At 37.0% G+C, this 12,397-nt stretch overlaps 1 protein-coding gene across 6 annotated transcripts in view; it reads right to left on the bottom strand.

Moving 5' to 3' along the window:
- Window positions 1-12,397, bottom strand: part of Pbrm1 (polybromo 1) — a 102,455-nt gene that overhangs the window by 70,317 nt on the left and 19,741 nt on the right. For 4 of the 6 annotated variants that reach the window (NM_001081251.1, NM_001359856.1, NM_001359854.1 and 1 more), the window contains 6 exons: window positions 12,275-12,343; window positions 10,745-10,843; window positions 6,567-6,652; window positions 5,851-5,946; window positions 4,853-4,944; window positions 1,025-1,238 (listed from right to left, as the gene is read on the bottom strand). In NM_001081251.1, coding sequence (NP_001074720.1) covers window positions 1,025-1,238; window positions 4,853-4,944; window positions 5,851-5,946; window positions 6,567-6,652; window positions 10,745-10,843; window positions 12,275-12,343 — 656 coding nt within the window. The remainder of the gene's footprint in view (window positions 1-1,024; window positions 1,239-4,852; window positions 4,945-5,850; window positions 5,947-6,566; window positions 6,653-10,744; window positions 10,844-12,274; window positions 12,344-12,397) is intronic. The other 2 variants (NM_001359857.1, NM_001359858.1) reach the window with 1 other exon arrangement.

The raw sequence follows: 12,397 nt of genomic DNA, 5'->3' as shown, positions 1-12,397 counted from the left end.
AAGTACAAATTCAGTTCTCAGTACTAGCTCATAAGCCTAGCAATAGACTTTAAGATACGCTCTCAACTTATTCCCGACAAACCAAAAGGTGAAGATAGCAATACTTAGCAAGAACACCCACAAAGAACAGAAAGTCTGGGCTGGCAAGATGAGTCAGTGACTAAAAGCTTGTCCACAGTTTGACAACCTGAGTTCAATTCCCAGATTCAAAAGTGAAAGAACTGACTCCTGAAAGTTGTCCTCAGACATCTATACAATTTATGGTATGCATGAGACTGCATTCTACAACATGTACACCTGCCACAAAACAGAATCCAAGCCTGAAACCAACAGCTTGTTCTGTGTCTACAGATACTACACCAGTGTTATTCAATGGCAATGTGGTGCTTGGGAGGGTTGGAGGATGGAGGCGGAGGAATGAGGACACGCAGGGATGGCAAACCCTAGTACAATCGTGGCATGAGGAGCCACACTGACTAGGTTCTCTTAACTTCTCTTTTGTTTTCTTTTCTTTGGGTGGGGCTGAAGACTGAACCCAAAGGCACTCTAAATCACACAGCCCAGTCTTCTTCTCTATGCTAATGAATATTTCTAGGACCATGCTGAATCACACAGCCAGTAACATCAAATGAAATTTAAAATCAAGTTTCTTACTTGCAATCATCACATTTTAAGAGCACAACATCCCACAGGTGAGGTATTACACAGGATGATACACAGAGTGCGCATGTTAGCCTTCATTCTGCATTTTAGTATATGCTGATCAAGAGGGCTTTGAGGCCACCCATGATTATACTACAAGACTACTTTTTTAAAAAGCTAACAAAGTAAATAGCAATGAATGATGGTGTAACCATGAAGGTTTTTTGTTTTGTTTTTACTTTACTCAGTTATAAGACAGATAGTTAAATATTGAACATTTTATATCAGTTCATGTCCTTATCTATTTCCAGAAGCTATAGGTATGTGCACCTTCAACTACAAGAAGACACATGTATACTGAGTAATGTAGAAAAAGTCTTACCTGATCTGTTGAAGTGATATGGGCATTTTAATTTGCTGATAATAATCTGGGTATTTTTTCTTTGAAGGCAAATGGAAGAAAGGTTCAGCTATGAGCTGCCCTTGGTGATTCCTACAGCTCCTAACTGTGTCGTAAAGCTGATGAAAGGGGTTGGAAACGTCCATGAAGGAAGTGATGCTCTCTGCTTCAGATTCCCCTTCTTCATAGCGTGCAGCTGACAAGACAAGCACAGAGTCAGCAGGGGAATACAGAAAAAACAATCAACATCCAATTGTAATAACTCTTAAAAAGATTTTATGTGTCTGAGTATTTTGCCTCCATATATGCATGGGTGCCTGGTGCCCACAGGTCAGAAGAGGGCATTGGATCCTCTTGGTCTGGAGTTACAGAGTTGTGAGCTGCCTTGTGGGTGCTGGGAAGAGAACTTGGGTCATCTACAAAAGCAGTTCGTGCTTTTAAACACCAAGCCATCTCTCCAGAACCAACACTTTAAAGTTCTGTTTTTCTTTGTTTGTTTATAAATGGGTCCTACACTATGGCCCAAGCTAATCTATAACTCTCAGAAATCATCCTGCTTTCATCTGGAATTACAAGCAAGTTCAGTCATGCTCAGCTAAAAACAATTTTTATTTATTTATTTATTTATTTATTTAGGCTTTTTTTTTGGGGGGGGGTTGGTTTGGTTTTGCGAGACAGGGTTTCTCTGTATAACCCCACCTGTCCTGGAACTCACTCTGTAGACCAGGCTGGCCTCAATCTCAGAAATCCGCCTGCCTCTGCCTCCCAAGTGCTGGGATTAAAGGCGTGCGCCACCACCGCCCGGCAGGTTTTCTTTTTTGAGTAATGGTTTCACTGTATAGACTTGGTTGGCTTCCAGCTTACAGGAAAAGCATCTACCTCCTAAAGTGCTAGTGTTTTGGGCACATACAACTATGCACAGCTTTGAAGATGATTTTAAAAGATCTCTAATTTTCCTTAAAGACAATGTTAAACATGATTAGAGTAGGTACTCGAGAGATGGCTCAGTTAAGAATGCTTGCTGCTGTTTCCGAGACTGTGAATTCGTTTCCCAGAACCCACACTGGGCAGTTGAGAACCTGTATTACAGCTCCAGAGGATCGGATTTCTGGTTCCCTTCATAGGCATAGCAAACACTCACTATACATTCACACAGACACATAAACAAAAAATAAATCTAAAAAGTATTTAGTATAATTGCATGTAACAGAAAAATATCTAGAAATATTAAATTCAAAAGTTACACTCAGCTAAAAGACTAAAAAATAGTTTATTTTTAAAAAATGTTTTCTTCAGATTTCCTGCTATGTTTAGCCAAAAGGAACAAGTAGTTATTCAGAGAGCTCAGAACTAATACAGAAGCATGAAGTTCATTGCTACAGCCAGGATCTGTAATCACACCCCACCCAAAAGTCTCCTGTGTTAAAAATCATCTTCCTCAGAGTGGCATTATTGAGAGGTGGGAGAAACTAAAGGTGTGCATTAGTGGGAGTCTTGGGCATGGGGTGGGAGATGGTGATGCATCTGAAGGAGGTAATGAGACCTATTTCTGTTTTCATTTCACTTACCCAACACCAGGGAGAAGGTTTTGCTCTACCATAGCCCCTAGTATGTAAAATGAATAACACTTTGCCATAGACTACGAGAAACAGGTCTAACTGATCACAGACTAGAACTTCCAAAATTGTGAGCGAAACAAAAATGTTAGAAAAATAGAAGACCAACACATTTACCACTCTCAGTATAAACTTAGATTAGGCTGACACTCTCAGACATAATTCAGCATGAAGTCTCACTTTGTCCCTTTCATCTATAACATGAGAGGAACAATTCCTTAATGAGGAAGTATTCAGGTAGAAGCTAAGTCATAGAAATACCAGAACACAACAAATAGTGATTTTTATAGAAATATAAAACCCATGCTTCTCATTTATCTAAAGATGTATTTGTACACACACACACACTCATGCACGTGCACGTGTGTACAGGTGCCTGAAGAGACTAGAAAAGGGTTTCCCTTAAAGCTGAGGTTCATCTTAACTTTCTGATCCTTCTGCTTCTATGTCTAGAGTGCTCAAATTACATGTACCACCAGAGCCAGTTTTATGAGGTACTAGGGATCAAAACCAGGGTTTTATGCATGTATGGCAAGTGCTCTTACCAACTGAGGTACATGCCTGGTCCCCAGTAAGGTTTTTAAACTTTATCTTTTCTTTATTAGTTGTTATCTTATAATATCAAAAAGATGCAGTATATAATTCTGAACTGTTCAAATTTACTGAAATTTATGTCAAGCTCAGTAGATAAAGTCAATTTTGATAACTGTGAACTGGGGAGAAATATATATTTTCTAAGTACAGAATGTACATATCAAGCCTGCTATGTGTAATAAGCACTAGAACACATCAATGTTCCAATCCACAGAACCTGTAAATGTTACCTATGTCATAAAAAGAACTTTGTAAATTTTAGTAACAATCTTGTCTTAAGAAGGTGAAAGTGGATTAAGTCGGCTCTTAAAAATAATGAAAAGGACGTGGGGCTGGAGAGATGGTTCAGTGATTAAAGAGCACTGACTGCTTTTCCAGAGGTCCTGAGTTCAATTCCCAGTAACCACATGGTGCCTCACTAATGTAATGGAATGCGATGCCTTCTTCTGGTGTGTCTGAAGACAGCTACAGTGTACTCATATACATTAAACAAATAAATCTTTTTAAAAAAGAAAAAGAATGACAAGCACACTACAACCAAAGAGTCAGGAAGAACGGATAATAAATACCAAGGCTACATTGTGAACTTGGAAGAAGGGACTATGAACCAAAGGACATACAGGAGGCCTCTAGAAGCCAGAGAAATGGAGGAATGGATTTTCCTATATCTTAGTGGCCTACTCACCACCTTGACTTTAGATACCCGAGCTCCACAACTACAAGAAAATAAAATAATGTTGCTCTAAATCAGTAAAAATATGGTAACTTGCTTCAACAATAGGAAGCAAAGTAATACAAAGAAGTCTGTACAAGGGCTGGGGATGCTGCTCAGTGTTGGCGCTTAGTCTAGGATGAATGTAGCCCTGGGTTCAATGCCTAGTACACTGCTAGTGCCATAGTTAATGAATCCACAGCTACCATCTGCTCATTTAGTGACTGTGAGAGGGGCCCTTTAACTTCCAAAGACAGTATTTTCAAGTTTCACACAAAGATCCATATGTTTTGTTGTTGTTTTTCATACTTGGAGCTCTTATATTACACCTTTGCAAGGAAACAAACCTTTATCACTGTGACCTAATGTTATCTGTCACTATCTGTACGTGAGAGCTAACTTTATCAGAAGTCAATATAGCTACAGCTAGTCTTTACTCTTTGGTGATTTATTTCTTCTTGGTTATTATTCGCCTGATACATTGTTTAAAAAAAATAAAGTTCTTTTTATTTTATGTGAGTGCTTGTGCCTGTACAGCATATGCATGCAGTGCCTACAGAAGCCAGGAAAGGGTGCCAGGTCTCTTGGAACTCGAGTTACAAAGGGTTGTTAGGTGCCATGTAGATGGTGGAAACTGAACCCCTATCATGGTTGAGCAGTTTCTCTAGCCTCTTACCTGATATATATCTTTATCTACTCTTTTATGTTCGCATTTTCTGTTTATCCAATTATGTTCATTAACAGAGAACAATTTGCCTTTGACAATTTATTTACCCAAGATTGCATCAATGCAACAAAATAACATTTCTTAAAAAAACTAACCAACTCCAAGACCAAAGTTGGTGCAATTTCCCTCAGCCAGAAGGACCTCAATCTAAAAATGCCTACCAGCTAAAGCAGCGTCCTCTTCACTCTCTGATCCATACTGAAGTGCCATGGTAATTGCTGACAAGCGACCCCCTTGGACTGCTCTTTTATTACTATAAAGAAAAACAAGCAATTAGAAAACAGAACACTGTTATGATTTGCATACCTTAATGACATAGGAACAGTTAAAATGTGCTAATACAAGGAAAAATAATTCCTATTAACTGCCTCCTTAATATATAATACTCCTCATAGTCTTAGCAAAGAAAAGTGAGATTTTTGTTCTTCTCAAAAAAGAAAAGTTGAGGCTGAAGCGATGGCTCAGCAGTTAAGAACACTGACTGCCCATCCAGAGAGACTGAGTGTGATTCTTAGCACCCAAAGGGCAGCTCACAGTTATCTGTAACTTCAGTGTCAATAGATATGACACTGAAGTCATATCTGGCCTCCACAGGCACTGTACTCACATAGTGCACAGACATACATGCAGGCAAAACACTCATATACATAAAACCTTAAAAAGGAGAAAATGGTAGCAGAGAGATAGAGTAGACTACTACAATTTGTTTTTCACTTAAATGAGGTACACTACTCCATATTTTATGTAAAGTAAGGGTTTCATTATTGTCGTCTAAAACACTCGAATTTTCAGTAACAGGTTCTATTATAAAAATACCACATCTTATTTGTAACGTTAAACACTACTTAATAATGCTTAAGTGCTATCTGTGAGGTGAGGAAAGGTCTACCATAGAACCTTAACTTACGTGTGGTTACTTTTTGACAGGATTTTGCTATATAACCCAGACTGGCCTTGAACTGACAATCTTCCTGCCTCAGTTTTTCAACTGCTGGAATTACGGGTATACATCACTATGCTCAGCTCTTGCCTCAATCTTTTTAAGTACTTGGCACATCCTCCTTAAAACCTAAAGATAATACTTTAAGATCGCCTCTGGCTAACATGCCTATTGTCATAAGCATGAATCAGCTTTCAGACTACACCCTCTGACTCTCACCGGTAATACTTGCTAGTGGGGTTTCTTTCTTCACCAAGGCTGCTTTTATTGTGCGAAGGACCTGTCAGCCTGGCTGCAGCCAAATTTGATGCAGTCCTATCCAAAGATAAAATAAATAAAATAAAATAAAAAAAAACCTTATGGACTGAATAACTAAAAATCAGAATGTTGGGGGGAAAAAAAAGGAAACAACTATATTCTGTTAAGAGGAGTAATAAACTATTTCTGAGCTTCTATTATGCAGCAAGTTCTGTGTCAAGATCTGGGACACTAAAGAAATGGGCAGGACTAATCTTCATGCACTATGTTTACTACAAAGTCAGAAGACACCGTATTGAAACAAACACAAGAGCTGGAAGAAAGCTGTGAAAGCACTCAATGTTCCCATTTCATTTAACAGGAAATGGAATCCCAGAACTAAGACCTGTTCAAAGACAGTCCTAATGAAAGAAAAGCCAGAATGACACTTGAGATCTTCTGACTAAATGTCCTATTACAAATATAAATACATAGTATTATATATAATATACAATATTTATGTCCATCATCTTTTCAAATAACTTTCTTCAGCTACAATGAAACAGCTAAAAACACTTCTTTTGCTGTTTTCAGAATCATATATCAACTATAAATTAATCTTACTTTCTACTGTATTAATTTTACTAGCTAAAAGTTCAGCAAACAGGCACAAGGCTCTTAAGATATCTTAAACTTACCTTATTCGAAGACTTGATTTAGTCATTTCATGATGTTCAATTTCTGCCTTTTTCATATAAAATATTTTTTTAATCGAATTGGCATCCTAGCAAGATAAAATGACTTTGCTTAGAAAAGACTCAGTAGATGGCTCAGTGGGTAGAAGCACTTCTCCCCAAGTCTGATGACCCGAGTTCCATCACTAAAGCCCATATGGTAGACAGAGACATTGTCCTCTTACCGCCATATATTTAGGTCTTCACGCACCCAAAATGAATAAACAAACAAAGGATAAACAAGCAAACAAACAAACTGGTGCAGGATAAGAGTGAACACTATCCTGACCCATGCTGGCTTTCATGTTATTCTTTCATTTGGCACCGATTTCTATTCACTAGCTGTAAACCTGCATCCCTAAATACCTTCCCAGAAACTTCTAAATTATCTTCAAAAGTTATCGCTAGTTAAGTACAAGTTTAAAAGGCTGCTGGTTCTTTTATAATTTAGCAATTAAGGGGCACACTAGATTTAATAACAAAATATAATGAATTCTATTTGTATAAAATTATCTAAAAATGCAAATAAAGATGTAATTCTTCAATTTTAAATCTGTCTCTACTCTTATCTATCTGTATGTATGTATGTATGTATGTATGTATGTATGTATCTATCTATATCTATCATCTCTCTCTCTGTCTGATCTATAAAACAATTGTTAAGAAGGTTCCATCCTAAATACCTGTACTATGTAATGATTCTATAACTAGGTCTTTTAAAGAAGCGATTAATGTATCTTATAAATTACCTTTTCAAAAATGCAAAAAAATGCACACAAGTGTACTTGCTTAAATTAATAGCAACTTATCACATTAGATCCAAAGTTTCCTTTGCTTTAAGACTTAGTTCAGGTTGACTCTCTGTTGAGAAGCACAGACCCATGTTCTTGGGTACTTACTCTCCTTTCTCTACCATATATCTTTGCAATTATCCCTGTAATATTAAAACTTTATTCTCAATAAACTCCAACTTTGCTTCATAAAAAATAAATGAATATATAAAAACAGCTTAATTCACGGAAAATAATTTGAATAATTTTTAAAAAATTATCCTAGCAAACAGTACTATGTATCACTAAAATGTCCTTTCACAAAGTAAGATTTTAAGGACTTCCTAATTCATTACTGATTCTCACTCAAGTATCCCTCTCCCCTCTCTTTCTCCCTCCCCCATCAGGTTCTTTCTATATAGGTCTGGATCTCTAGCATAGATAGCATAGAATTTTCTATGTAGACCAAACTGGCTTTGAAGTCACAGATTCCTTCTGCTTGTGCCTTTGGAGTGCTGGGATTAAAGGTGTGCACTACTATACCCAACTTCACCCAAATTTCTTTTTTTTTAAAAAATGCAAAAGAAAAGCAGACTGAAGCCGGGTGTGGTGGCGCATGCCTTTAATCCCAGCACTTGGGAGGCAGAGGCAGGTGGATTTCTGAGTTCGAGGCCGGCCTGGTCTACAAAGTGAGTTCCAGGACAGCCAGAGCTATACAGAGAAACCTTGTCTCGAAAAACCAAACAAAAAAAAAGAAAAGCAGTCTGAGATGGGTAAGTTGTAAACATGGCTTACTACGCTCTCGACAGAGAAAGCCCTACAAAATCATAAAAACCAAGAGGTTCAGATTTTCATGTTTATTTTAGAGATACCCATGAAGGGCTGGAGAGATAGCCTAGCAGTTAAGAGTACTGGATGTGCTTCCAAAGGCCCTGGGTTTGATTCCCAGCACCCACGTGGCAGCTCATAACTATCGGTGTGTAACTCCAGTTCCAGAGGTTCCATTGTCCTCTCTGGACTCCCCAGGCATGGTAGGTACATGGTGTAAATACACACAGGCAAAACACAGGTATAAAATAAAATAATAAAAGGAAACAATGTTACAGATACTACCTCCCTTACATAGCACACTTGGGGGTGAGGAGGGGGACACCTGTGAAACTGCCCAGGCTATGGGGGATATACATATCTGAAAAGCCACTAAGTACCTGAAAGATGTAACTTTAAAGAAGCAATGTGTGCCATCCCAGCAGTATGATGGTGGAGCCAGTAGGTATGCCCAGGCCAAATAATGGGGCACAAGATGAATAATCCCCCAAAAAGTGCTTAAGTTTTGCTGCACATGCTTAAAAATAAGAGAGTAATGTTGAACTAAGGGTTTAGATATAGAGTCTGTAGACACTGAACAAATGCAGGTGAACAAAGCACCCCAGATGGATTTACAGAGAGGAGAGACTGTCTGTGGTGGACTAGCCATGCCTGAGCTTCCCCTGCCACAGAAGACAAGATCCTCATTGGGAAGAACCAAACTACCCCTATGCAGAGGAGGCTGCACAGAAGACAAAGATATTCCAAACAAAATTAAAACATGGCACAGAAGTAAATTCAGTACCAAATAAGTACAAATAAAAGTTTATATTAAGTACCAACATCAATTTTCAGTATTTTTGGCCTGCATTCAGAAAATGTAATGATTTTACTAGCAAAAGACTTTCTGAGTACTCTTTCCTCAATTCTCAATGATTAAGCAAAGACATTGCTACAATCAACTAGTCATTATTAGACTAGAAAGCTTCCAAGTGACAACTGCAAAGGAATCAGTTATTTTATATTATATACATTTCAAAGGATGCTTTCTATATTTACTAAGTTTAAGGACTAAATACTTACAAAAAGCTAAATGCTTAAATGAACAGAAGACAAGAATACAGGAATAAACCTTTGTATTTATGGTTAATTCATTTTCAACAAGGATGCCAACACAATTCAATAAAGAAATAATAACTTGTAAAGTAGTGCTGGGATAACAATCCATGTAAAATAATGTATTTGGATTACTACTTAACATATACAAAAACTAATTCAACTTAGATTCAAGATCAAAATATAAGACCTAAAACTATAAAATTCTTTTTTTTTTCTCCCTTATTTTTGGGAAGGGGGTGGTGGTGGTTGAGACAGGGTTTCTCTGTGTAGCCCTGGCTGTCCTGGCACTTACTCTGTAGTCCAGGCTGGCCTCAAACTCAGAAATCTGCCTGCCTCTGCCTCCCATGTACTGGGATTAAAGGCGTGTGCCACCACTATAAAATTCTTAAGAAAATATAGGTGGAAATATTTTTGACCTTGGATTGGGTAACACTTTTCTTGCTATGGTAGCTAAAATCTGAGAGAAAAAAAAGAATAAAAAATAAATAAACTAGAATTCAACAAAATTAATAATGTCAAAATAAATTTCTCTGAAGTAAAAAGACAAGAGAATGGGAGAATGTATTTTAAAATCAACTGGTAAGGATATGATATCCACAGTATATAAATGACTATTAAATGACAATGAAAAGAGAAGTAACCTAATTTCAAAATGGGCAAAGGGTCAAAATAGACATCTCACCAAAGAGGACAACATCATACACAAATAGCTACTATGTACATAAAAAGATGTTCAATGTTATTAACTATATTAACAAAAAGCAAATCAAAACTATAACATACTGTGATATTCCTAGAATGGCCATAATAAAAGCAAAACTGAAAAGCAGGTGTTTGGTGACAGGAAGACAAACTGCAGTATTTATAGACTGCAGGTGGGAATGTAAAACATTATGGTTACTCTGGAAGATTCTGCCAATTTTTCAGTAGAATAAATACATAGTTAATGTATGCTCAAGCAATTATATTTCTAAGTATATACTCAAGTAATATGAAAATGTACGCTCACAAAAGACCTTATATATGTGAAGGTTCCTAATTGTATGTTCATAAGAGCTAAAAATGGAAACAATTAAAATGTGTAATAAGCGAATGAAAAAAACATATGGCATCATCCGTAAGATATGCTATTAATGTGATGAAAAAAGACTAAGTACACACAAATTTTAAAACAGTATGCTATAAAAAAAATCACTCACAAAGGAATCCATGTTATATGAAATTTCCAGAATAGACAAATGTGTACAGACAGAAAAGTAGATGCACGTTGTCTAGGGTTTGGGAAGTTTTAGGGAAATGAAAGTGACTGGTGTAATGGCTACACAACTCTGTAAATACTAAACCACTAAGTTCTATTTTAATGGATGGAATTTAAGGTTATAACAAACATTGGTCTTAAGTTAGTTCCTACGCTCATTGATGAAAATAGCAACAGCAAAAACTAACCTTGAATACTTGAGACCCAGGCTCATTGTATGTTTTGGCATTTTTTGCTAGAAGATCTATATCTTTGGCCATTGCGTGTATACTTTTGTAGCTTCCATTCTATAGTAAACAACAGAAAATAGCAATTCTTCTTAGTAAGAGTTCAATATAACGGTTAAAGAAACAGACTAAGCATTTTTAAGTTGTCATTATAGTCCAAAATATCACTAGGAAGTACACTTATGAACAACAACACTTAAAAGTTATTTTCCTTTTTTACAGATTATTACTAGTACTTATTTTACAGGTATATTTTGTGATACATAAAAAACTAGAATCTGGTATTATTTTTATAAAACAACTTACCATTTAAAAAAGATCAAGTAAGGTAATTTTTATTTAGCCAGACACTAAGTGCTCCATGGATCCTCACTCATTAGAGTAGACATAACAGTGTAAAGTAGCACTTTCTCTATTTCCAAGACCACTGAGGCAGAGTGCAAAACCAGTTCTGCTATGTGCCTGAGCACACACATTAAAGCTCATTCAGTCTAAAATAATGCAAGGATACTCATAGAGTTGCTTCACGTTTACAAAAGAAAGGAACATATACACAAGCTAAAAAGTATATATGACTAATGACTAACACTCAGATAAACAGGGTAAGTTCTAAGGGATGGAGAAATAAGATTAAGTACAGTGGAGAATGAGAAAGAGTAGCATCCATCCATCCATCCATCCATCCATCCATCCATCCATCTATCTATCTATCTATCTATCTAGCACAGGCTGCCCAGACAAGGAAAAGACAAATGAGGCAGAATTGAGACAGCCAGGCAAAGAATAGCTAGTGGACAAGGTAATATCTGAACATCCATCTTACATGGAAGGACTCTATGAAATGGTGAGTGGAGCCATTAGACTGAACATTGGCAAACTATTGCTTTGCCAACACTTTAGCTGCAAGGTAAAGGAAAATAAACATGGGCCAGCTAATTCACAATTTAGATCTCGAGTGACTAAAGTCAAGGACGCCAGGATTCATCTCTACTTCTGTGAAGGAGCCTAGCAGCAGGCCAGAAGGCTACCCTGGTTAACAAACAACAGTAGAAATGGCAGTATCACCACAGAGATGATTGTACATAATCTCAAGTGTTTCACTACAATTCTTGAGTTCTGCCTGTTTTCCACGGAGTATTTAGAAAGAAAGGAAACACATAGACCAGGTAAAGAGCATAGACAAGTATCTACTTTCGTTAACCTTATAATCAAATATCCTAAGCAGCTTTCATTCTAAGATATCCTAAAGCTATTTATTGTCAATGTGCCTGCCTCCTTCACAATCAGAAATGTCTATACCCAGTCCCACTTGTGTAGCTATTTATTCATTTTTTTTGGCAGGAAAGTGAACTGAACCTAGGACCTTGAACTTAAGCTATACTCTTATCCTAAAACACAATAAAAATCTACAACTAGAAGAAAAGAACTATCTATTCTAAACCTAAGTCAATCTCCTCTAACCCACATGATTACAGATGTCCACCATCATACCTGTATCCTCTGAGCAATGGTCTTGAGATCTATAGGTTCCTTAATTATTGCATAATAGTCTGGATATTGCTGGAAGACAAAAGCAGGTATGTTCAATAAGCTAAAGTACCCAGTTAGAAGGTC

The sequence above is a fragment of the Mus musculus genome, chromosome 14 (assembly GCF_000001635.26).
Source record: "Mus musculus strain C57BL/6J chromosome 14, GRCm38.p6 C57BL/6J".
Lineage (NCBI taxonomy): Eukaryota > Metazoa > Chordata > Mammalia > Rodentia > Muridae > Mus > Mus musculus.
This window is presented reverse-complemented; position numbering and strand designations above follow the sequence as displayed.